This window comes from Conger conger, chromosome 6 (assembly GCF_963514075.1).
Source record: "Conger conger chromosome 6, fConCon1.1, whole genome shotgun sequence".
Lineage (NCBI taxonomy): Eukaryota > Metazoa > Chordata > Actinopteri > Anguilliformes > Congridae > Conger > Conger conger.
In genome coordinates, this window is record NC_083765.1 from 52,225,130 (window position 1) to 52,249,389 (window position 24,260).

Genomic DNA, 24,260 nt, shown 5'->3' on the forward strand with positions numbered 1-24,260 from the left:
GGAGAACATGCAAACTCCACACAGAGAGGCCGACCGGGATTCGAACCCAGGACCTCCTTGCTGTGAGGCCTGGCCAGAAAATGACCAAAAAGTGTTGCTTTGTTCCAGTCGAGTAGTTGGTAAGGTGGAATGTTTCCTATTGCAATGAAACCTTGTAATGCAAAAGGTATAATAGACCCACTTATGTAAAAAACCACCCCTGCCCCCCTCCTCCTCACTATCTGACTCCAGGCCAATCAGTGATTGCCTGGGTTTCTTCTGCATCGGCGTTGCTTGCCAACACGATTGGCCCAATAACTTCCCCCAGTTCAAACAATGGCCGCCGCACATTAGTACAAACATACTCTGTGTTTACTGGTGTATACCATGATCCTTCACGTTTAGGTACCCAGTGCGTATACTCCTCTGGTGCCAAAAGCCCCGTAGTCCAACATGGCCCCCCATAGTCCAGCCGTGAATTGGCTTCAGTGCCACTGAGCAGCTCCCACAGAAAGGGGAGGCTGTCTCCTGCTAGTTATATATCTCGATGGGTCTAAATATATTTGTGGATTTGCCCAGGAACCGTGGAAGGAAAGTCTCAAAATAAAAAAACTAAAAAGGGAACATCTCAATCTCACATCACTGGATGGACAAGTGTCACTGATCCACAAATGCAGACTCTACACAAAAATACATATGGATATTGGACACATTTTTGCTCTTCATATACAAAATATGAGGTATTTGTGCACAAGGGAAAATATGTATTAACAAATGGGAGTATGCATTTTATGAATAATGGGACACACCCCTAGTTTGAAAAGATATAAAGCTCCATGTTCTCACATTACTTAAGGTTTTTGCCTGATAGGGGCACTCCATTTAGTCAGGGAATGCAACAAAGACTTTCAGTGCAGGCTCTCCGTAGGGACTGCGTCTATTTCAGTATTGATATTGACTTAATAATACATTGCAAGAAATCTTTTTCATAAACAATGCTCTCCTCCTTTGAAAAATGCAATTGAGTCGTAATAAATGTTATAATCCATGCTCTTGTTTTACAACGGGTATAAATCCAAGCGTGTTTGTTTTTGTTTTTATTTATGATTGCCTATAAAATATAATACCGTACTTACTTGATGGCAGTCGTATTAGATTTTATTTTTAATTAAACTTTTTTGAATTGCCCGTGCGGGAGTCACCATTCTGGAAAAATGCACCCTCCTGTGGAAAGGATGGTGCATTTTTACGAGTATTGGGACGCAACCATGTCTGCACCCTAAGTGGAACGAAACCCTCTTGTCATGTGATTGGTGAGGTTGATTATGGAAAATGGCGGCTCCCATAGACTCAATGCTGTTTTGAGCATTTGGTAGGATTAGTGTCATTTGAAGGAATACACACCGAAAACGCGAAGGAATTCAGAACGAACTCGAAGCGATGAAGACATTCTGCGCCCGCGCGAACCCTACCACCGGCGCGCTGGACTGGGTAGAAGAGGGAGAGGAGTATGACTACCACCAAGAAATTGCCCGGTAGGAAATGTGCGATACGGTCCACCTCACATACCGCACAATGAACAGCGCGGAAAAGGGCGAGATAAACTACCTAGTTTGGCGATGTACTCTTAGAAATATCGCAGTTCTGTAAGATGCACTGTTGGCAACCTAATCTGCTGCCAATTTGATTTTGGTGAAAGAGAGTATCGTTGCTTTTATTATCTAACATTAGCAGAGTACAATTACATTGCCGATGTCAGCAGTACGCATACAACATACGGCTAGCACGTGGGTTTGTCGTCTCTAATGTTACTTTGTGGAGTTGAGTGGTTTGCCAACTTTAGGGACTTTCATCATACGACGTTTATTTAGCATGTCAAATTACGAATTATTACAATGGACGTGTTGCACGTTTTAAACAGAACGGAGACATTAAGTGTTTTGCCACACGTATCCGTTAGGCGGCGCAGTTTCCGTGCGTTACCATTTGTTTCTATACAGTAGGTGTTAAGAGTGCGTGTTCATTAACGATGGCTTTCTTGTAATTGATCTGTTTAGGTCCTGCTACGCGGACATGCTACACGACAGAGATAGAGTGAGCATCCAGTGCCGATAACACCACACTGCTGATTAGCAGGGCACTCCATAAACCAGAGGTGCACAAGGAGGATGAATCCATTCAGCAACTTTGTTTTCAATCTCAATTCTTTAATATATTATCGATAATAAATTATTTTATGAAAGAAAAAAAAAGATATCTCAACAGCTATTTGTTTAAAAAAAATATGCTGTCTCAAAATGCATATCCACAGAACTTGCATTGGACATGCTAATTAATTTTTCAAGTGTTATGTATTATGTATAAAGTAAGTAAGATAAAGATGCTATCTTATGAATACATTGTGATCCTTTAAAAATACAATAATGTCTGTAGAAAAACATTATGAATAACACACTTTTCTATCAAACTGACATTTGAATAAACTGTGGGTCTGAGATGCCAGTCCAGAACAATACCAAATGCTGTATTGCGTTCACCTCATCTTTAGACTCTTCCACTTCAATGGAAGCTGGTGAGGTCGAGTTCCATCGTTCTACTTCCTGTGTAATCAAAACAATTGTAGTTCTTAGGTGTGCGTGGCACCACCGCCAGTTTCTATCTGCTGTTACCACCCTGTCCGTCAGTCAGTCACTCACTCACACACACACACACACACACACACGCACGCACGCATACACACAGAAAATGTGCCTCTGTGGCCTTGGCTGTGTATCTCCCGGCCGGTCAGTGTCTGCTGCCTGCGTTTCGCTCCCAGAACCTGAAGTACCACCAGGGAATCCGGGCGGCAGTGGGACGGGTGAAGGCCAGGGGCGAACGGGTCGTGGTTCTGGACATCGGCACCGGAACCGGACTGCTGTCCATGATGGCCGCCAGCGCCGGTGCGGACTACTGCTACGCTGTGGAGGTGAGTGGGCCCGGGAGGAGACCTGGGGGCCGGGAGAGGGGAGGTGAGCTGGGGGCCGGGAGAGGGGAGGAGAGCTGGGGCCCGGGAGAGGGGAGGAGAGCTGGGGGCCGGGAGAGAGGAGGAGAGCTGGGGCCCGGGGGGAGACCTGGGGGCCGGGAGAGGGGAGGTGAGCTGGGGGCCGGGAGAGGGGAGGAGAGCTGGGGCCCGGGAGAGGGGAGGAGAGCTGGGGGCCGGGAGAGAGGAGGAGAGCTGGGGCCCGGGAGGAGAGCTGGGGGCCCAGGAGAGGGGAGGAGAGCTGGGGGCCGGGAGAGGGAAGGTGAGCTGGGGGCCGGGAGGAGAGCTGGGGCCCGGGAGGAGAGCTGGGGGCCGGGAGAGGGAAGGTGAGCTGGGGGCCGGGAGAGGGGAGGAGAGCTGGGCCCGGGAGAGGGGAGGAGAGCTGGGGGCCGGGAGAGAGGAGGAGAGCTGGGGCCCGGGAGGAGAGCTGGGGGCCCAGGAGAGGGGAGGAGAGCTGGGGGCCGGGAGAGGGAAGGTGAGCTGGGGGCCGGGAGGAGAGCTGGGGCCCGGGAGGAGAGCTGGGGGCCGGGAGAGGGAAGGTGAGCTGGGGGCCGGGAGGAGAGCTGGGGCCCGGGAGGAGAGCTGGGGGGCGGGAGAGGGAAGGTGACCTGGGGCCCAGGAGAAGAGCTGGGGGCCCAGGAGAGGGGAGGTGAGCTGGGCCCGGAGAGGGGAGGAGACGTGGGGGTGGGGGGTAAAACCAGAGGGTTGGGAAGAGGGGGGGGGCATAATAATAATAATAATAATAATAATAATAATAAAAAAACTTAATGGTACAATAGGTCGTTTAGGAATTTCAGCAACAAACATGCTCAAACCACAACACTGTTTATCCCTCCCCCTTCTCTGTGAACGCGCTGGCCTGGAAATGCCATTGGCTATGGCATTTAGAACCAATTTTCAACCAATGAGCTTGAATTATTGTACCGCTATAGTATTACATTATTGGCATTTGGCAGACGCTCTTATCCAGAGCGACGTACAACAAAGTGCATACCCATAACCAGGGCTAAGTGCGCTGAAAGACCCTAGAGGGAAGTACAATTTCAATTGCTACCCGTACAACAAAGATAAGGACCAGGGCCTATATATATATATATATATATATATATATATATATATATATATATATATACATATTTTTATTTATTTATGTATTTATTTATTTATTTTTTTATTTTTATTTTTTTAAACGACAAAGCAAAAGTGACCAAACTTAACTATCCAAATACTGCTTACCTAGCCAACTAAAAATACCGAAACACTACGTAAATCACAAAGACAAAGACAGCAATTAAGGATCACAGGGAGGTAGGGAGGGACGGGGAGTGGTGCTGCTTGAAGAGGTGCGTCTTCAGTTTGCGCTTGAAGGTGGGGAGAGATTGTACAGTTCTGACCTCAACGGGGAGTTTGTTCCACCACCGTGGAGCCAGAACAGACAGTAGTCGTGAGCGTGAGGTGGAGGTTCAGAAAGGGGGAGGTGCCAAGCGGCCTATGGAGGCTGAACGAAGAGGTCTGGCAGGGGTGTAGGGTCTGAAGATTTTTTGTAGGTAAGCTGGGAAAGACCCCTTAACTGCTTGGAAGGCTAGCACCATAGTATGTTTTGGTACAGAGTGCTGGCCTGTCACCTGCATATTTTAAAATCCGAATTTAAGGACTATAAACACAGGCAGAGGGTGAGTCAACGTGTCAGTGAGCCTTTTTCAGTGATAGGAAGGGATTTACAATGGTCTTGTGACAATGTTTTAACACAAAAGTCTTACCCATTGTACCTTTAAGGTTGGTCAGCACATGTGGAACGAGGTTGGGGGAAGGGACTGTAGGATCACAGTATGCAGTAGAGCCCTGACTGCACTCACCTCGAAGTCACGGCTGTGGGAACTTGAGACGATGCGGCTTGTAGAAGGCGTATCGCTCTCTAATACCCTGATCCTCCTGGGCCGCTGAGTGACGGGGCCACTGCGGTGTATCCATAGCAACATGGTGAATGGAAAAGATAGGGTACAATTGGCTCCCAAATTGGGGGGAAATTAGAAAAATTAATGATAATAAACTTGTATAGCACTTTTCGAAAACAAAGTTACAAAGTGCTTTACACAAAATGGTACCGGACAGGTATAGGACAGATAATAAAACCGAAGTGAACCAAATTAGTTTGAATAAAAACATGGCAATAGATTGAGAGGGGGCAAATAAAAACAACAAGAAATACACATAAAAAATATAGTGAAATGATAATAAGATGATAAATAAATAAATAAAAGATAATGAAATATAAATACAACACCACACCAGGGGTTAAGAGGATGAAACATTAGCAGCTTTGTAAAAGTGTGTCTCTGACTCCGCAAGCTTGGTCTCTAATCGCAAAATAAATAAGAGGGAGAGAGGAGGAGAGAGGGGGAGACAGGAGGAGAGAGGGGGCATTTCTCTTGGTGAAACTCTTTTGCGACCCTGCAGGTGTTTAAACCCATGGCCGATGCTGCAGTGCGCATCGTGGAGAAGAATGGACTTAGCGACAAAATCAAGATCATCAACAAACACTCGACTGAGGTCACCGTGGGGCCAGGTTAGAGCGCGTGTGCGTATGTGTGTTCACGTAGACGGCGGTGTTTTCTGTTCAGCGTACTCACCATTATTCTGACGCTCCTCTTGGACAGACGGAGACATGCAGACTCGTGCCAACATCCTGGTGACAGAGCTGTTTGACACCGAGCTGATCGGAGAGGGAGCCCTGCCCAGCTACGAACACGCCCATGCTCACCTGGTGCAGGTACAGACGCAGAACACCCGCACTCAGTACGCACTCTGAGTGAGCAGATACAGACACACCCTCACCTAATGCAGTTAGTTGGACTCTCACTGTGTCACTTAGCGCAGATACAGACAAAACATAGCGGTCAGGTAGCATATATACAGACACAAGAGCAGTCTCTTTGCAGTTACCACCGATAGACACCTGATAAGCAATCACTTAGCTCCGATGCAGACATAAGATAAGTCACTTAGCACAGATGGCTGACGCCTTTATCCAAAGTGACTTCCAGTTGATTAGGCTAAGCGGGAAACAATCCTCCCCTGGAGCAATGCAGCCACTACGCTGCAGGCCGCCCCATGCAGACAGACTCGCACAAGCTGTACAGGCAAACACACGTGTGCTTACTTGTACAGGGGTAAACGTGTCTCACACGGTTGTATCTGCATCGAAACGCGCTTGTACACACGTCCGTGACTGCAGCCTCCCTCTCTCCCCCCCCCCCCCCCCTCCTGTCCCTCAGACGGGCTGCGAGGCGGTTCCCCACCGCGCCACCGTGTACGCCCAGCTGGTGCAGTCGGAGCGGCTGTGGAGCTGGGCGCAGCTGCTCCCGGTGGACGTGGAGGGCCGTGAGCTCCGCCCTCCTCCCGCGGTGGGCCGGTGCGCCGGGGCGCCCTCTGTCTGCGACATCCAGCTGGGCCAGGTGTCCCCCGACACCTTCACCCCGCTGGGGCCGCTCTGCACCATGTTCAGGTGAGGACGCACCTGCACGCTCGCTCTCTCTCGGCCTGCGGGCGCCCCACCGGCTGACCTGCTCCTGCCGAGGGCCTGGGCGGGAGACCTCCTGCTGGAGGTGGTGTCCTGTTGGGCCAGTAGGGGTCGATCTTCTCTCTGCTCAGATAATCCCCAGTGCAGTGATGTGGACACTGTGCCCGAGGAGATGCCATTTTTCGGAATGAACGTTAAAATTAGGTCCTGACTGTTGAGTGTTGTGGGGCCGTGGTCCCATTACTCTCTTTGCAATGAGTGGAAGGTTCCCCAGTGTCCTGGCTAAATTCCCCACCTGGCTCTTTCAACCTGCCAGTAATCATCCCCCTGATTTTATTAGCAAATCATTGTTCTCTCCTTCTCCACCTGAGCTGATGCATGGTGAGCGTTCTGGTGCAAAATGGCCGCCGTGCATCACTTTGTTCCACACCGGTGGCGGTTGAGGCGAGTTGCGTCTCAACACTGTAAGGCACCTTGAGTGTGAGAATATGAATGTGAATGCATATGAATCTCTCGTATGCACACAGACACAGATCTCTCTCTCTCTCTCTCTTCCTCTCTCTCTCCCTCTCTCTCTCTCCCTCACTCTCTCCCTCTCTCTCTCTCCCTCTCTCCCTCTCCCTCTCTCTCTTCCCCTCTCCCTCTCCCTCTCTCTCTTCCTCTCGCTCTCTCTCTCCCTCTCCCTTGCTCTCTCCTTTTCCCTCTCTCTCTTCCTCTCGCTCTCTCTCTCACTCCCTCTCTCTCCCTCTCTCTCCCTCTCTCTCCCTCTCCCTCTCTCCCTCTCCCTCTCCCTCTCTCGCTCTCTCTCACTCTCTCCCTCTCCCTCTCTCTCTCCCTCTCCCTCCCTCCCTCCCTCTCAATTCAATTCAATTCAATTCAAGTGACTTTATTGGCATGACCATTCCATTTACAGTGTTGCCAAAGCATTGTTGTATTAAAATAAAAATATAATGACAACAGTAGTGATGATAAAAAAATAAATAATAATAATTATGACAGTGAAGACAGAACAATAACAACCAGCAGACAACAATCAACAACAGTGCTGGTTATAGGAACAGACAGATATGAACACACATAGGGTGGAGATCCAGTAAATTTGGAACTACACACTGTCCCTCGCATCATGGCAGGCTTTGACAAACTGGGCCGCCAGAGGAGCTGTTTGCCCCTCTCCCAGTATTGTAGTCAGTTTATCTGTGTTGCTTAATGAGTCTAAATCAGGTATTATTTTTGAAAGTTTTTTGAAAAAGTGGGCTCTTTCTTTTGTGAATTTATCACAATGAAGGAGAAAGTGCATCTCTGTCTCAACCTCACCAGTCGTGCAGTGACCACAAATGTGTTGGTCTCTTGGCAGCCATGATTTTTTGTATCTGCCTGTCTCAATTGCTAGGCTGTGGTCACTGAGCCTGTATTTGGTAAGGATTTGCCTCTGCTTTGTATCTTTGACGGTGTAAAGATATTCCGCTAATTCATAATCTCTCTAGGTTGAGGTAGCATTCTAATTTGGATTGTGATTTGGTTTGGTTACTCCAATGTTCCAGATATGTTTTCTTACTTTGTTTCATAATTTGGGTAATTTTGGTTTGATTTTGGAAAGCAGTGTTGGTCTGAGAATCATGGTTTAGTGTGTTAGTTAACCTCAGAACCAACTGGCAAAGGGGACTGGTTTTAGGGCTGACCTCTTGGGTTTTGTATGCTTGAAACTTTATGGTGTTCTCAGCACTAGATTTTAGGTGGATCCAGAATTTTAAGGATCTTTTTTGTGTGTTTAATGCCAATGGGAATCTGCCTAATTCTGCCCTGCATGCATTTGTGGGTGTTTTCCTTTGGATTCTGAGAATGTTTCTAATAAATTCTGCATGCAGGGATTCAGTGGGATGTTTATCCCATCTAGTATAGTCTAGCTTACTGAGTGGACCCCATACCTCGCATCCATATAATGCAATTGGCATTATGACACTGTCGAATATTTTGCACCAGATTTGAATTGGGATTTGTATTTTATGGAAATTCCTTTTGATGGCATAGAGAGCTCTACGAGCTTTATCTCTTAGTGCATTCGCTGCAAGGTCAAAGCTTCCACTGAGTTTCAGGCCTAGATAATCATAACATAAAGAATGCTCTAGAGCGGGGTTTCCTCGAGTGAAAAGGTGTCTGCCTGCCTGTGATCTGGCTTTCTTTTGGAAGATCACAATCTTTGTTTTGGCGAAATTAACTGTCAGGGCCCAGTTCTGACAGAATTGCTCCAGCAGATCTAGATGCTGCTGTAGCCCTTGTTCAGTGGGCGAGAGCAGCACCAGGTCATCCGCAAAGAGCAGAAATTTAACTTCCGTATTGTTTAGGGGGAGTCCAGGAGCTGTAGATTGTTCCAATACCACCGCTAACTCATTGATGTAGATATTGAACCGAGTTGGACTCAAGCTACAGCCCTGTCTCACCCCATGCCCCTGAGTGAAGTATTCTGTCCTGCTGTTATCAATTTTTACAGTATTTTTGTTGTCCATATATATAGATTGGATTAAATCCTCTCTCCCTCTCCCTCCCTCCCTCCCTCCCTCCCTCTCTCTCTCTCTCTCTCTCTCCCTCCCTCCCTCCCTCTCTCTCTCCCTCTCTCTCTCTCTCTCTCTCTCTCTCTCTCTCTCTCTCTCTCTCAGTGTGGACTTCAGCCGGGCCGTCAGCAGTGCCAGTCAGGCCCATTCCTGCCGGTTTGAGGTCTGCAGCAGCGGTCAGGCCCAGGTGGTTCTGTCCTGGTGGGACATCGAGATGGACCCGGACGGCACCATCATCTGCAGCATGGCCCCGAGCTGGACCTACCCGGATCCCAAATCCTACCCTGTGAGTGAGAGAGAGAGTGAGAGAGTGAGAGAGTGAGAGAGATATCCTGAGAAGACTTATGACGATATCCCCCTAGTTGTGCGTATGCACTGCTTTGATTGGCTGCGTTGTTTTGTTCCAGTGGCGGGATCACTGGATGCAGAGCGTGTACTTCCTGCCTGTGGAGCAGAGTGTGACTAAGGGGGAGGAGCTTAGCCTCACTGTGTCACATGATGACTACAGCCTATGGTACAGTCTGCAGTCTAAAAGGTAACTGTGCACATACACACGCACACACATGTACACTTACACACATACACACACACGCGCACACACTCACATATACACACGCACACACACATGTATACGTACACACATACGCGTGCACACACACACACACACACACACACACACACACACACACACTGTGAACTGCACATCCCCTGGAGTGTTGTTCATTAATCTCTCAGCAGCACTGAGGGGCCTCCCTGTCAGCCCTGCTGTACCTGTCAGGCACACCTGGTATGGACCCGCCCTCGCTTCGGGGAGCTGAACGACTCGCAGCGGACCAAGAGTTACACCCGCGCATTGCTCAGTGTGAGTGTGTGTGTGAGAGTGTGTGTGAGAGTGTGTGTGAGAGTGTGTGTGAGAGTGTGTGTGAGAGTGTGTGTGAGAGTGTGTGTGTGTGTGTGTGAGTGTGAGTGTGAGTGTGAGTGTGAGTGTGAGTGTGTGTGTGTGTGTGTGTGGGTGTGGGTGGGTGTGTGTGTGTGTGTGTGCACGAGTTTGGGAGAATGTATGTCTGTGTGTGTATGTCTGTGTATGTCTGTGTATGTCTGTGAGAGAGAGAAATTTGCACCTTGTGAGGATGGACAGTTTGTATATGTGTGCGTGCGTGTGACCGTATGTGTGTGTGTTGCAGGCCGTCAGAGCAGACAGTGTGTGTCTGGGGGTCAGCGATGGGAGTCTGCTGCCCATTTTCGCTCAGCTTCTGGGGGCTAAGAAGGTACTCTCCTCCTCCGTTCATCACCACTTTCTCTCTCTCTCTCTCTCTCTCTCTCTCTCTCAGACTTTACTCTTGCAGTGTCCTCTGTCTCGCGTTCATCACTCTCGTCCTTATCGTCTGCCTGCAGCCCCTTCGCGCGGTGCTGGCGGAGTGGCAGATTTATTTTTCCATCAGGCTGGGTGCACCGACCGAATAATTGTGTGACCAGCCTTTCTGTCTCCACAAGTATAGTAACTCGGGAACTGTGTGTGTGTCTGTCCAGGTGTTCAGTTTGGAGAGCTCTGGCATGTTCAAGCAGGTGATCGAACAGGTGAGTGGTGTGAACATGTATTGTCCACAGTCCGGTCTGTGGCTGCTTTTACAACATTGTAAAAGCATGGTGTAATGTAATGCACAAAAGTGCAAAACTACAACCATAGCACTGAACATTGAGCACTGCATGTTGAATTGGTGGCTCCCTCCAATTGGAGGTAATTTTAAAATACCTCTGGTTATTTTAAAGTTAGCTGGTAACACAGTATGTCTACCAACTCTGATGTTTTAGAGCAGAATAAAGGCTGTGTCCACATCTCTGTCTGTCCTGCCTGCAGGTGCTGGAGGCCAATGCCCTGAAGGGTGTGGTTCAGGTGCTTGGCTTGCGCCCTGACCAGCTCACTGCCAAAGACCTGGGAGACGAACAGGTACATCCCGCGGGGTCTGTGTCCGTTCTGCAAGCGTCTTCACACTGTGTCTGTGCTTCACGCCTGTGTTTCACGTGTTGTCTGTACCGACTCTGCCAGTGTCTGTCCTCGTTTGTGTGAGCGCAGACTCACGCCCTACATCAGGGGTTCCCAGTCCTGTTCCTGGAGATATACACCATCCTGTAGGTTTTCATTTCAAACACTAAGTTTGCACAGTGGAACCAAACACATTGGTAATGTAGAAGGTAGCTCGGAGCACTGACATTTTTGCAGGTGTCTGTACTCACCGTGTCTGTGCTGCAGGTGTCTGTACTCACCGTGTCTGTGCTGCAGGTGTCTGTGCTGCTGGGAGAGCCGTACTTCAGCACCAGCCTGCTGCCCTGGCACTCCCTGTTCTTCTGGTACTGTCGGACCAGCCTGAGCCCCCTGCTGCGGCCCGACGCCACCATCCTGCCCCAGGGCGCCACACTCTGGGTCGCGGGCGTCGAGTTCCTGGTAGGAGCGCGAGGCGCAAGGGGGCACGAGGGGCAGGGAGGTCACAGCCTTACAGGAGGGTCCCAAAATCCCAAGGGGTTTTGGATTGATTGCAGTCATTTTGATTGGATGGAAATGCATATGGTCGATTTTTGTTCATGTTTTTTCATATTATCCTGGAGATTCTGATTTGGGTTGTATACTGATTCAAGTAAAACGATTGCAATTATGGAAGAAGTCTGTTTTTTCTGACTGACTTTTTCCGACTATTTTTACCGACATATTTACAATTTTTTCCCACGTGACATGACCTATGTTTTTGCATAATTATCAGATGATGTTGCTAAATGTTAACACAGAGAGCTGGCCACAGGAGGCAGAAGGGGAGGGGGACAGGGTTAGGAACTTTTCAAAAAACCTACCTCACTGCTCTATGGGAACGTTGTGGACGTTTTGGATACTAAAACCACCTGAAGAGAACGCTGATGCGTATGGGCCTTTAATAGTTAGTGCTTATATGAATCTTCCTCTCTTTCCTGGGCTCCTTTCCTAACCTCAGGACCTCTGGAGAATCAGAGCTCCGTGCGGCTCGTGTGAAGGTTTCGACGTTCGCCCCATGGATGACATGATCCAGGTAGGAGCCGACCTCTGACCTTTACTCGTGGGTATGTGGGAACGTTCAGTTTTGTTGACCAAAGCAGAAAAATTACCTTTTGCCAGTTAAAATTACTTCTACATGGTACTCTGCATGGTGTACAGTGCAGTTTCTTTACTAAAATTGTTCCCTAATACCCAAGTTTAAATTGGTGGTGTATATGAATTCCAGTGTTAAAACGTTTGTAAAGCAACTAATTGCAACTGTCAATGGTTCATATTCTGTTTTGTTCTGTTTTAATGAATATACAGTGTTGTGCTTTTTAAACCTGTTTATTTGTGTTTCTGTGTAGTTTTTCTGTCACTGCACCTGTCTACTTTATGCTAAAAATACGTTTAGGAGGAAGGGATGTGAGGGCTTGTGTTGCCCCTCGGGTAGTCTCGCTTGTCAGGCATGTAACCTCCAGTGTTGTGTGGAGTCAAAACTATGTCAGAGGTTAAAAGGCTTTGTGAGGGGATGCTGAGGTCGATACAACAGTCCACTGACATTATTCCTGCCCCCCGCTCCCCCCCCCCCCCCACAGCACTCCCTGGATTTTCGGGAATCCCGTGAGGCAGAGCCTCACCCCCTGTGGGAGTACCCCTGCCGCGCCCTGACCCAGCCCCTCCCTGTCATGACCTTTGACTTCCGACAGTGCGTTCCTGATCAACCAATCAACAGCCAGGGATCGTCCCCACTTGTGAGGTGTGAAAGCTTGTATTCTTCATGTGTGTTGGGTGTCATTCTTCAGTTGTTTCTCCTATGTAATCCAAGGCATATGTTACAAATTCCTGCGACTTCCCACAGTTGTCTTATCACCAGTGTCGACTGTATTCTTGTTGTTAATAATGACACGGACATAAATTAGGATACTATCTGCGCCACATCATCATCGTCCTCACTCTTCATTTCATATGAAGGAGAGGCTGTTGCCATGGAGTGGTCTTGTGGATGGAATACCAGCTGACTGATGACATCACAGTGAGCATGGGTCTGACCCGGCCAATCAACGAGCAGGTACTCATGACACCATTCTGTTGTGGGTGAAGAGGCTTTTTTTCCCGTTCTCGTAACGTCCTGTAATTGTGCCTTCTATGAGCCTCATGCTGTTATTTATGCCTGGTCTTTTTTGTGATTTGTAGTTTAAGGTGATTTGTTCTCCTTTACTCTCATTCTTATTGTTTCTTTGGATTGTGCAATTACAGTTTGGTTAGAAGGGAAATTCTATGCCTTTTCGCTCCTTTTCCACACTCTAAAAACAATACAAAACGTAACAAAAACACACACAAACGGACTGAGTCAGTTTTTCTCTGGCTCACATTGTCTGACATGCTGTTTCTCTGGGTCACATCATTATGTCTGACAGTTGCATGTCGTGGTTTTGTGACCCGCAGGGAAATTGTGAATGGAGTCCCCACCGAAAACAAGGTGTATACTTCTTCAGTTCTCCCTGGGACAGCGCCGGGGATGGGCAGGCTGCCGTGACCTATAACCTGACCTTTGACCCCAGCAGTGGCGACATCAGAATGGACTTCTCTGCGTCCCTTTGTCAGTGACTCATGACCCCTGACCCGTGACCTGGCAGGCTTCACAATGTCCCCACGCCAAGGCTGCACACGACTTGACCTGCTCCCCCTAACCATATACAAGACTGTTTCCAACTGTTTCATTTAAAGTAACGTTGTCCAACTCTGTCAAGTGTGTGCTACGGAGCCTTGTTCAGAATAGACTGTTCATTCTCTGTTTTTCAGAGTACATTATTTATTCTGTTTTCTTTATTTAGTTATTGCGTTGTATCTCATTGATGGCATGTTGACAGTGCTTCATATGGTGAGAGAGGGAGGAGTCAGTCGGTTCTGCGCGGTCAGTGCAGGTGACACAGCGCAGGTGAATGGGTCAGGCCAGTTCTCGATGATTACCTGCTCTTCCTCATTTTTAAATGAAGTGTGCTACTGGTGGGAAGCCGTTGTAGAGGTAGGAGGCGAGCGTGCTTCCATCGACCAATTCGGGCTATCTTTTATTCCGGGCCAGGCCTGGGTGTCTGTAGAGCAGTTTGAATGCTGACTAAGACTACAGCCCGAAGTCAAGGGTCAGATTTGTGTTTAAGAGAAGAAACTAATAAATTTGTGAACAACACAAGTCATTTTCCTTATTGTCCGGAGTGCATCCAACAGTCTTGCAAGTCCTTGTTCTGGTGCTCAGAACCGAACAGTGAACACCGTACTTTAGACATAGCCCGACATTGTACAAAATTAATATTCCTCGCATACAATATACATTCAGGATTCAGGATTATTGGCACCCTCGGTAAATATGCACAAAAAATGCTGTAAAGTAAAAAATAATTCAGTTATTGACATGAGCTTTATTTTCCCAACATGTGTAAAGCAGTGTGCTTTATTAATGATTCAATAGAATTAAACAAAATCTTACATTTTTCAAATACAATTATTTCCCCTAAAAACAGGTCCCTCAATTATTGGCAGCACTGGTCTTAATACAAACAATGCCATGAGTCTTTTCCTATAATTTGTGATAAGGTTACAGAACTCATTCGGATGAATTTTTGACCATTTCTCCATGCAAAACTCATTGATAACCTTGGGGATACCCTCGCTTCGGTTCAGACCACAGGTTTGTCATGGGATTTATATCCGGAGCCTGAGATGGCCATTGCAGAACATGGCTGTTATTTTTACTTAACCATTTCTGTGAGGATTTTTTGGAGTCATTGTCCTACAGGACAATCAACCTAGTCTCAGCTTCCTAGTCGAGGCATCCAGATTTTCTGCCAAGACTTCCTGGTACTTTGTTTGTTTAATTTTTCCATTATTTCTCATTTCAATTGAACATTAGCATGGCTGTGGTGGGGTGCATTATCAGAATACTTGCATGTTTCATACTTGCTATTATTACTGCAGTTTTTCTATGATGGTGCAGAATGAATACACACTTGGCTGCAATGTTAAAGAACCCATGGTCAATTGTCCATACTCTTTGAAATACACACTGGTTCTGGACTAATGACTACAGTTAAGTTTTAATTTTGTGGGTGGCAATTAATGACAGCCTGTCATTGGTCTTTTAAGAAACTGATTTATGTGTGTTGTGCAAGGGTTATGAGAACCTGGAGGATTTGGCCTCCTGGGCGCCTCAGTGATTCATAAAACACATTATTTGTTTTGTTTGTTTTAAATATCAATTCAACTACGAATCCCCCACAAATACGGACTTTATGTCACCATGGCAGCAACGTGCCGACATGAGCCATTGAGTACTGACGTATTTCATACGCGCCTGAGGAAAACGTAGCTATCGCTGCTTGTTTTGAATTTGCTAACCTACAGGTTATGGCGGTGCTGCTCAGAGGACTACGAGTGGGACGGGCCCTGCGCTGTTTCAGTAGCGGTGAGCAAGGCTCTTTTGGGGGGGTTACTGTTCAGAGCTGGTGTCTCTGTTTTTAGTGCCTCGAATCCGTGAGTGTGTTTACTTGCTAGCTGGTCCGAGGGAAGGTGATTATGAAGGACAGACACTAGCTAGCTAACTGTAGCTAATGCTGTGTTTACATGGCTAACATCAGGGTTAGCTAAGCACACTAACATTAGTAGTTCACATGAAGTATAGTGGCAGAATGAGGAGACTGAACTGACAAACATCAGTAGAGCTTGCTGCAGCGTTAGCTGGGTATGCATGTCCTTTGAAAGTGAGCGCGGCTGGGACTATGCTATGCTAGGGAATTCTCGTTAATCTAACGGTAGTTCACACGTTACCCTTGTACGACCTGTAGTTTCTCCGTGTATTCATGTGTGGGTGACGTGTACTAATGACCAATTAGCATGTCCTAGAAATTAGCATGTCTTAAAATGTGTTTACGTTTTTAATCGGCAGCAAGGAGTTTGCAAATCTTGCTACTTGCTAGTGCTGACGAGTAACTTAATTTACAGATGTCCCCGCACTTCATGTGGATATGCGGGGTATTGATTTGGAAGAACCTGACGATAACTCGGCTCCACTGAGAAGTTATTTTAATCTTTCGTTCCACCCTCTGCTCAAGTGACTGCTCAGGCGGGCACCACCCCCCAGTGCTACGCCGGACACCGCGGATTTCACCGAGCCGGTGTGCTACTACAGGACGATTCCAAATCCGACCCCACTGTCTCCTCTTCGTCTTCTTCCTACCACCAGCATTACCAGGCCCACCCGTCCGAGTCGGAGCCAGCAGCTTCTGCACCAGAGGAGGAGTCTCCGAAACCTAATTCAAGGTCAGCACTCCGCTAGATAGCAGGTAACTGACCCCCCAGTACTGACGTAAATAGTAATGGGAGATTGAGGTTTCATGAACTCCGATGTGGATGGAGCTACCACGTGCAAACAGCAAATGACTGAGTCAGACTAAGTATTGTTACTGGTTCCAGAGGTGTAAAATCGCCTTCGCCAAGGAGATACTACTAATTGTTGAAATTGGCTGACTGAGTTCATGGGTAGAAGAAAAACTTGGCAAGACTTTTACTTTCTGGCCCCTGGATTATCCATCTCTGATTCATTTAAATGGCCCAGCATTAGTGCCATCCAGGCTTGGTTTCATGAAGCTTCACTATCCAATCAGATACTGCAATATTACAACAGCATTAATACGCTACGGTTTAACAAAAAAAACTTTGTGACGATGTGCGTTATATCAGCAGACGTTTACTGGGTGGTTGCGTACAGATTTTGCGGTCGTGCTCTTGGCCACGTGCGCGTGCGTCACTCCCTTTCTCGACGTTGTGCGTTTGCTGCACAGCTATGCGGACCAGGGCGGGGAGGAGAGCGAGGACTACGAGACGGAGGAGCAGCTGCAGACTCGCATCCTCACCGCAGCGCTGGACTTTGTCCCGCAGCACGGCTGGTCTGCAGAGGCCATCTCCGCGGGGGCCGAGGTGAGAGGCTGGGGGGCGTGGAGTGCACATGTTACATTACATTACATATCATTTTGGTGACGCTTTTATCCAAAGCGACTTACAGTTGATTAGACTAAGCAGGAGACAATCCTCCCCTGGAGCAATGCAGGGTTAAGGGCCTTGCTCAAGGGCCCAACGGCTGGGCGGATCTTATTGTGGCTACACCGGGGATTGAACCACCAACCTTGCCGGTCCCAGTCATGTACCTTAACGACTACGCTACAGGCCGCCCCGGGCAGCAAAGAAATGGGGATTGAGGATTGGGGCTGAAGTTAGGAGGTGAGGGGTAGGATGGGAGATGTAGTAGGCTGGGTTTGCCGGAAGGTCACACTTCTTGTCTCTCTGCTGTCTGACAGAGCCTGGGTTTGTCATCCGCGTCGGCAGGCTTGTTCACCAATGGGGCAGGGGACCTGATCCTGCACTTTGTAGCTCAGTGTAACAGCCAGCTGACTGAGTCTCTGGCTGAGGAGCACAACCAGGTCCAGCTGGGCCAGGCAGAGTAAGTGACCACACATACACAAACATGCACACACACACACATACACACGCACGCACGCACATACACGCTCTCACACACACATACATGTGCACAAACTCAAACTCTTACACACAAACATACACACACACACATACACACTCTCACACACACATACATGTGCACAAACTCAAACTCTTACACACAAACATACAAATACACACACACATACATGCTCTCTCTCACACACACACACACACATATACATGCTCTCAGACACACACACACACACACACACACACACACTCATAGACATGCACACATTGTCTTTGTTGATGATGCAGTACAGTACTTTGGAACTCATATATAATATAATAATTTTAGTAATAATGGTAAGTATAATAACAGTGATAATAACAGTACAAAATGGGTATTTTAAGTTTTCCATGTTAATCTAAAACGGTCGAAAAAATCGAAGCCAGACATCCGAGCATCGATTTGCAAGAAAAGTCTTAATTTTGTAGGCTGGAGTTGAACAGAGTAGAGATTAATGTGAAAAAAAGAATGGTTCCCAAAGGTTATTATTATTATTAAAGGTTTCCATTATTGGTGTATCAGTACATTGGTTTGGGAATTAGAGGAACTGAATTTCAGAACCCGTGTGAAGTCGGAGGTTTATGAAAATTGTGCAGTGCAGAGAGACGTGCTGGTGTCGGATCCCGCTGCTGAGATGTTTAACCTGCCGTCCGTTTCAGACCCAAGGAGACGGCGCAGTACCTGAGAGACGCAGTGGAGGCGCGGCTGAGAATGCTGATCCCGTACATTGACACCTGGCCACAGGTAAAACCTTTAGGGCACGCCGCTACAGGTAAGCCCTGTGCTGCATCTCAAGTAGTAGTAGTAGTAATTTATTTCGTTCCGAATGAACAATTTTACAGAATGAATGCACATAGATATAATGAATAGCAACCGAAAAGGTGTAGGCTGAAGCTTTAGCTTATTACACCTACCCTTTTTACATATTCACATATTCAACCCTTTCACTACTAGGTTCCGGCAATACCGAAACAGAACATGACCGAAACAAAAGCTCAAAACGTTTATTTAAAATGTTTAAATGAAAAAAATGTTTTTACATTAGACATTACATTTTAGCTGCATCATGCTAAAAGTAAACCATTTTCCGCTGTATGACTGCAGGTATATTATCTATTGTTCTTGGTTGGGATGTATGCTAACATTTTTTCTGAGGAGAAAAAAAAGTTTGCATCCCAATTAGCAGATTATTTTTCTGGTCAACGCACATACATTTTCAGAGAAAATCCTCCTGAACTGGGAGCACCACACAGCCCAAGTTCTTGGGCAAGGGTAAATAACGAAATCTCGAAATGCTGGCTTTCTCCAGGCCATGAGTATCCTGCTCCTTCCTCATAACATCCCCGACAGCCTGAAGCACCTCTCCACCCTGATCGACGACATCTGGTACTACGCCGGGGACCGCTCCACAGACGTGAGTGTGTCCTCCCGGCCCAAACCCCCCTCCTCTAACTTCATCTTCTCCCCTGTGCATCAACACCTCCACTCCGTCCGGCCCGGCTCTGCCAAGGTTACCACTGCTCCTCTCCTCCTGAGCATGCTCCCTCTCTCCACCTCTCCTCTCCTCTCTCCCTCTCTCTCTCACTCTCACTGCCTTCTCTCTTTCACTCGGTATTTTCACCTCCTCTCTCCTGGTCTGTGCGTTTAATCGTTAGTTGATTCCTCGATGAACCACAGGGTGAAAGCAGTGTTCTGACTTCTCCATGCTGTGCTCTTTCCACATTTCCCTCTCCCTTTCTCTCGTTCACTTCCTCCTCTCTTTTCCCTCGTCTGTCTCTCGGCCCTCTTCCTCCTCTCTCGTCTTTCTTCCTCCTCTCTCTCTTTCCTCTTCCTCCTTTCTCGTCTTTCTTCCACCTCTCTCTCGCTCAGCTGAACTGGTACACCCGGCGGGCCGCTCTGACAGGCATCTACAACACCACGGAGCTGGTGATGCTGCAGGACTCCTCCCCCGACTTCCAGGACACGTGGACCTTCCTCGACAACCGTATCCAGGACATGATGAGCATGGCGGACGCAGCTAAGCAGGTAACCTCAGCCGGCCGGCACTGTACCCGGCTCCTGTTTGCCCAGGATACGCTCTGAGGACCTTATGTTTGCTGTATGTTTACTGTATGTTTGCCCGGCCTTTGCAGGTGCAGTCCACCGGGGAGGCAGTGGCGCAGGGGCTCATGGGAGCTGCAGTCACTGTGAGTGTGTGAGAGAGCCTCCTGATTGGTTCAGACAACGTGGTGTTTTTTCACTTTCTTATCTCCCCTTCATTCTGTCCCCCTCTTCCTTTTCACTTGTTCTGTCCCCAGCTGAAGAACCTTACAGGGATGAACCAACGGCGGTGAAGTACAGGGGCCTCATCTCTACCGTGCCCACAAATCTCTGTTGTCCCATTTCACGTCTGCTGCGAAACCTCACGGTCCTGCTTATTCTGCCAGGGTTGGGTTTGTTTGACACCGTGTCCTCCTGTGTCCTCCGGGGTGTTGTCCTCAGGGCAGGCTCTGGGGTGACCGTGCCATAGCTGTCTCATCTGGGTCAGGGGGACTTCGGGTTCAGGGTCCGCTAGCGTAGACATCCACCCCTGTCCTTTCATTGAAACCATGACCGTCATATAACATATGATATAAAATATGCATTGCACTTGAAATGTTTTGTTGTCTATGAAAATAACTTCAATAAAACTAAATGAATTCTCATCTTGCCGTGCGCTGTGCTTTTCTTTTATGTCCACAAACGTACAGGAGAGAGAGCGGAGACTGCCGCGTGAGAATGTACATCTGAGAAAGTCATCTTCATGACCTCTTCTTAAATGACTCTGAACTAATGTTATTAATACTACACAATACTAATTGTCATGTAATATGTAGGGGTTTTGACACTTTACCCTTCACATTCTTAAGGCAACCGACTCGATCAAACCAATGCAAAGTTTTTGCAGCAACAAACAACTTCAAACCACAACACTGTTTATCCCTCCCCTTCTCTCTAAACACGATGACGTTGAAACGCCATTGGCTGTGCCAATTAAAATTTTCAACCAATGAGCTTGAATTATTGTACAGCTACACAATGTTCTGGTACAAATTGCCAGGCCAACTTTATATTTTCAAACCTGAATTTTTTAAGGACTATAAACACAGGCAGTGGGTGAGTCAACATGTCAGGGAGCCTTTTCAATGATCTGAAGGGATTTACAAATAGTCTTGTAACAATGTTTTAACACAAAAATCTTACCTATTGTACCTTTAATTATAATTTTTTATTTGGCTGACACTTTTCTCCAACCAACCCTTTTAATGCAACTTCCAGTTGATATTAGACTAAGCCAGGGGCAATCCCCCCCTGAAGCAATGGGGAGGCCTTGCTCAAGAGCCCAACAGCTGCGCGGATCTGATCGTAGTGACACCCAAGTTTCAACCACCAACCCATGTATCTTAGCCAATAGGCCCCAGGCTTCTTCCTGTGGAAGAAGTGAGGACAGGGTGTAGCAGAGAGAGGTTGGAAGGTGCCGGAAATGTAATGAATAGAACAGAGGTATGTAATATTGTTCCTGCAGGGCCGGTTTATACACATTTTGTTTCCATCGAATACCCTACCTAATTGGTTTTCTACAACAAATGGCGGTTGTAGTTTACACTGAAAATGTTCCGTATAGTTTCACAGACGCTGGTGTCAATACATTTCTGTAAGATGTCATATCACACTTGGGATAATTCAATAAGAGCAGAAGGGGACATGGCCTTCCTTGCCCATCCCTGGCGCAACATTTAACTCCAGAAAAATGCACCGTGCTTAAGCTTTTGGAGAATTCAAAAAACAGATAAAGTTAGTAAAGTAAGTCATTTTTTCACCCCGATGGTCAGTAGGTGTAGTTGCAGATACTGTAGGTGAAGCTTCAGGTCTGTGTAGGATTTGTTAGTAAGTTAGCTGTGTGCTAAAAAAAAATAAAACCGTTCTATTCCCCTGTCAGCAAGCCAGTCACTACATGCTTACACACAGCTCCTGCTTGTGTTAAAATATTCCGGAGACCATTCCAACTGTCACTACAGCCTAAGAGCCGCACAGTAAATTATGACCACCATTTTCTTTTTTATTTGGTAGAAGATGCATACATTGTAACTAGCTCAGGTCTGACAAGGGACTTTGCTGAATTGTGTAGGAGTATACATATTGGTCCAATCCCTAATGAAATTATTTTAAAATATCTTTTATAAATATGTTTTCAATGATCAGATGCAAAGTATATCTGTATGGTGTGGTGTGTGGTGGGTATCACTGTCACCACTGCTCTGAAACTGGGCACCGGTCCCAGATCAACAGCCAAGCCATCCAGCAAGATGGTGGCTTTTCTGCCAGCTATAACTGAGCCTCTGTTCTCCATCTGCAGGACCAGACTGAGCTTCAGATACTCCACCCAAACAGACAGCCAGAGAAAACTGAGCCTGTATTCATAACGTGTCTCAGGGTAGGAGCCCTGATCCAGAATCAGCTTTCCACTGTCCATATCCTGTATTCATAACACGTCTCAGAGTAGGAGCACTGATCCAGAATCAGCTTTCCACTGTCCATATCCTAACCATATCCATTACGAGATGTAATGAGAAACTGATCCTGGATCAACACGCTCACTCTGAGGTGCTTTCCCTGCTGTAACATCCAGCTATGCCAGCTTGAACAGCTTTAAAATTGAGCTGGTCAAGCTGGGTATGAGCTTGTCAACCAGCATGGCCAAGCTGGTCATAAACGGTCAGCTAGTGCTGGTAGCTTGACCTAGTAGTCTGACTGTTTCCAAACATAGCTTGAGTTGGTCAAACCATGTCAAGCCGGGAGTCGGTCTGAACTTGTCAACCAGCTAACAACGGTGTCAAAATCTTGTTGTGTTTTTGTCAGCAGGGTTATGAACACAGGCCCAGATTATGCACCTGAAAGAGAAAGTGGGAGTACATGGCCTTAAGCTTTCAGCCACACGTCTCTCTTAACCAGGCTGGAGTGCTGAGAGTCTGCAGGGCCCTGGAAGAGCCCGAGCCAGGGAAACTGGGCACGGTGAATAAAGGTGCTTTTGTCAGGAGGGATCTGCGGTCTGGAGCGCATATGAACATTGCCCCAGTCCGTTCTGACATCACGCTCCCTTGTTTACTTTCACAGAACATTTTTTTAGGGGGGGGGGTGTGCTGGGGGCGGATGGGTTATGGAGTTGAAGTCGGGTGGAGAAAGAATGGGCGGGGTCACAGATGGGTTAGTGATCTCATTGGAACATCCAGGTTTTTTTTTTTTTTCTCCCTGTAATTATTCAATCCCCTCTTGATTCTAAACCCCCCAAAAATCATATGGAACATCCTGCTCCACGCAGGCACTGCACACACCCGTGAGAGAGAGGGGGTAGAGTCATGGGGCTCTTTCTCCCATGCCTTCAGCTTCTCTACGGAGAACGACCATCTCAGCATGATCCCCGTACCAAGGTCAGTGCCCCCTCCTTTAACCCTAATGCCCTGCTGCTGGTGTTACATCTATTGCTGCTGTCCTACCCCACTGTAAAATCCAGCTATGGCCAGCTAGAAAATGACCAGCTACCAGCGGTTTCAAAACCTAGCTTGAGCTGGTCTAAAATGATCAACCAGCCACCAGCTGTTTTTTTTTTAAGCCGGGTACTGCTCATTCTACCAATAGCACTGCTACCATTGCTATGCTATTATACTATTATACTATACTATACTATTAAGAGGCAGCACTGCAACTGTAATGATACTAACACACGACTGGCACTGTTGATTATTGGTGGTTCTGGCAGGTGGAACTACAGTACTGGTGTGGTCATGAAGAGCGCAATGCCTACATTAGTGCTGGACACAGAACCACAGGCACGAAGCAGGCTTTTGGGGCGAAAGCAGTCTGGTTCTGTGTCCTGCTCTACTGTACGCAATGCATTCGTCCACGGGCACTCCCATTTTGTGATGTTAATGCACCCACAAACACGTTGACTCTCTAAAGTTTCAGTTTTTGTGACTGTCAAAGTAAGCCTTATATAATTTAGGTAACATTTTGTTCCAAGTAAGAGCTATTGTAAAAAATTTTTTTTATATTTTCATGTGGCACATGTGGGTAAAGAATGCATAAAGCACTAAAGATTTTAGATAAACACTGGCAATAGAATCAATCATCAATCAAGATTATTTTATTATTTTCTTGCATAAGATGGTAATTAGTATGGTTATGGAACAATAGATCAATCTAAAAATCTGAGTTGTCATTTTATTCAAAGGATATCAACCACTGGCCTTGTGTTTACACAACTGGTTGTCTCTTAATCCAGGAAGCTACGGTAAGTCTTGCATGAAGAAAGAAACATTACTGCGAGCAGTGCTGATTTAGCCGTTTGCGTCCACTGAGGAACGATTAAAAGAAGAACGAGGCCTTCTCCCTCGCATATCTCGCGGCAGAAGAAAGCGCTTGGGGAGGGAGGACAGAGGCGAGGAGTGTTCAGCGCGCGTTTGAGCGAAATACCACAGGGCTGTGTCAATTTTCGATCAGCGCCGCTAAATTCACCACTGGGATCCCTGCCACCGCTGTCGCTGACAGTTGCACTCCGTGTCGTCGGCAGAACACAGACCGAACCATAACTCTTCTTGCAAGGAAAC

At 47.3% G+C, this 24,260-nt stretch overlaps 2 protein-coding genes across 4 annotated transcripts; both read left to right on the plus strand.

Annotated features, from left to right (window-relative positions):
• The first annotated feature begins 1,248 nt into the window (after positions 1–1,248).
• prmt7 (protein arginine methyltransferase 7) lies at positions 1,249–14,265 on the plus strand. Of its 2 annotated transcripts, none has more exons than XM_061245956.1 (17): positions 1,249–1,514; positions 2,037–2,073; positions 2,795–2,944; positions 5,456–5,564; positions 5,656–5,768; positions 6,274–6,503; positions 9,176–9,356; positions 9,478–9,605; positions 9,806–9,932; positions 10,255–10,338; positions 10,601–10,648; positions 10,929–11,018; positions 11,352–11,513; positions 12,052–12,126; positions 12,671–12,831; positions 13,047–13,143; positions 13,521–14,265. In XM_061245956.1, the coding sequence occupies exons 1-17, from the start codon at positions 1,420–1,422 to the stop codon at positions 13,680–13,682; spliced, it is 2,049 nt and encodes a 682-aa protein (XP_061101940.1). In that variant the 5' UTR covers positions 1,249–1,419; the 3' UTR covers positions 13,683–14,265. The 2 variants fall into 2 exon arrangements, with proteins under 2 accessions (XP_061101940.1, XP_061101941.1); XM_061245957.1 differs by having other exon boundaries at positions 9,809–9,932.
• A 1,110-nt stretch (positions 14,266–15,375) lies between these two features.
• LOC133130951 (ubiquinone biosynthesis protein COQ9-B, mitochondrial-like) lies at positions 15,376–20,321 on the plus strand. Of its 2 annotated transcripts, none has more exons than XM_061245968.1 (9): positions 15,376–15,534; positions 16,181–16,388; positions 16,910–17,045; positions 17,423–17,565; positions 18,297–18,381; positions 18,947–19,147; positions 19,507–19,662; positions 19,770–19,823; positions 19,935–20,321. In XM_061245968.1, the coding sequence occupies exons 1-9, from the start codon at positions 15,477–15,479 to the stop codon at positions 19,968–19,970; spliced, it is 1,077 nt and encodes a 358-aa protein (XP_061101952.1). In that variant the 5' UTR covers positions 15,376–15,476; the 3' UTR covers positions 19,971–20,321. The 2 variants fall into 2 exon arrangements, with proteins under 2 accessions (XP_061101952.1, XP_061101953.1); XM_061245969.1 differs by having other exon boundaries at positions 18,947–19,051.
• Positions 20,322–24,260: the final 3,939 nt, after the last annotated feature.

Excerpts from the sequence above, each read along its gene's own strand:
- prmt7 (XM_061245956.1), top strand. The coding sequence starts at position 1,420 with ATGAAGACATTCTGCGCCCGCGCGAACCCTACCACCGGCGCGCTGGAC. Across the intron at positions 10,339-10,600 it reads AGCTTCTGGGGGCTAAGAAG|GTGTTCAGTTTGGAGAGCTC; the intron begins GTACTCTCCTCC and ends GTGTCTGTCCAG. Across the intron at positions 12,832-13,046 it reads GGATCGTCCCCACTTGTGAG|GAGAGGCTGTTGCCATGGAG; the intron begins GTGTGAAAGCTT and ends TTTCATATGAAG.
- LOC133130951 (XM_061245968.1), top strand. The coding sequence starts at position 15,477 with ATGGCGGTGCTGCTCAGAGGACTACGAGTGGGACGGGCCCTGCGCTGT. Across the intron at positions 15,535-16,180 it reads CCTGCGCTGTTTCAGTAGCG|TGACTGCTCAGGCGGGCACC; the intron begins GTGAGCAAGGCT and ends CCTCTGCTCAAG. Across the intron at positions 19,663-19,769 it reads TGGCGGACGCAGCTAAGCAG|GTGCAGTCCACCGGGGAGGC; the intron begins GTAACCTCAGCC and ends CGGCCTTTGCAG.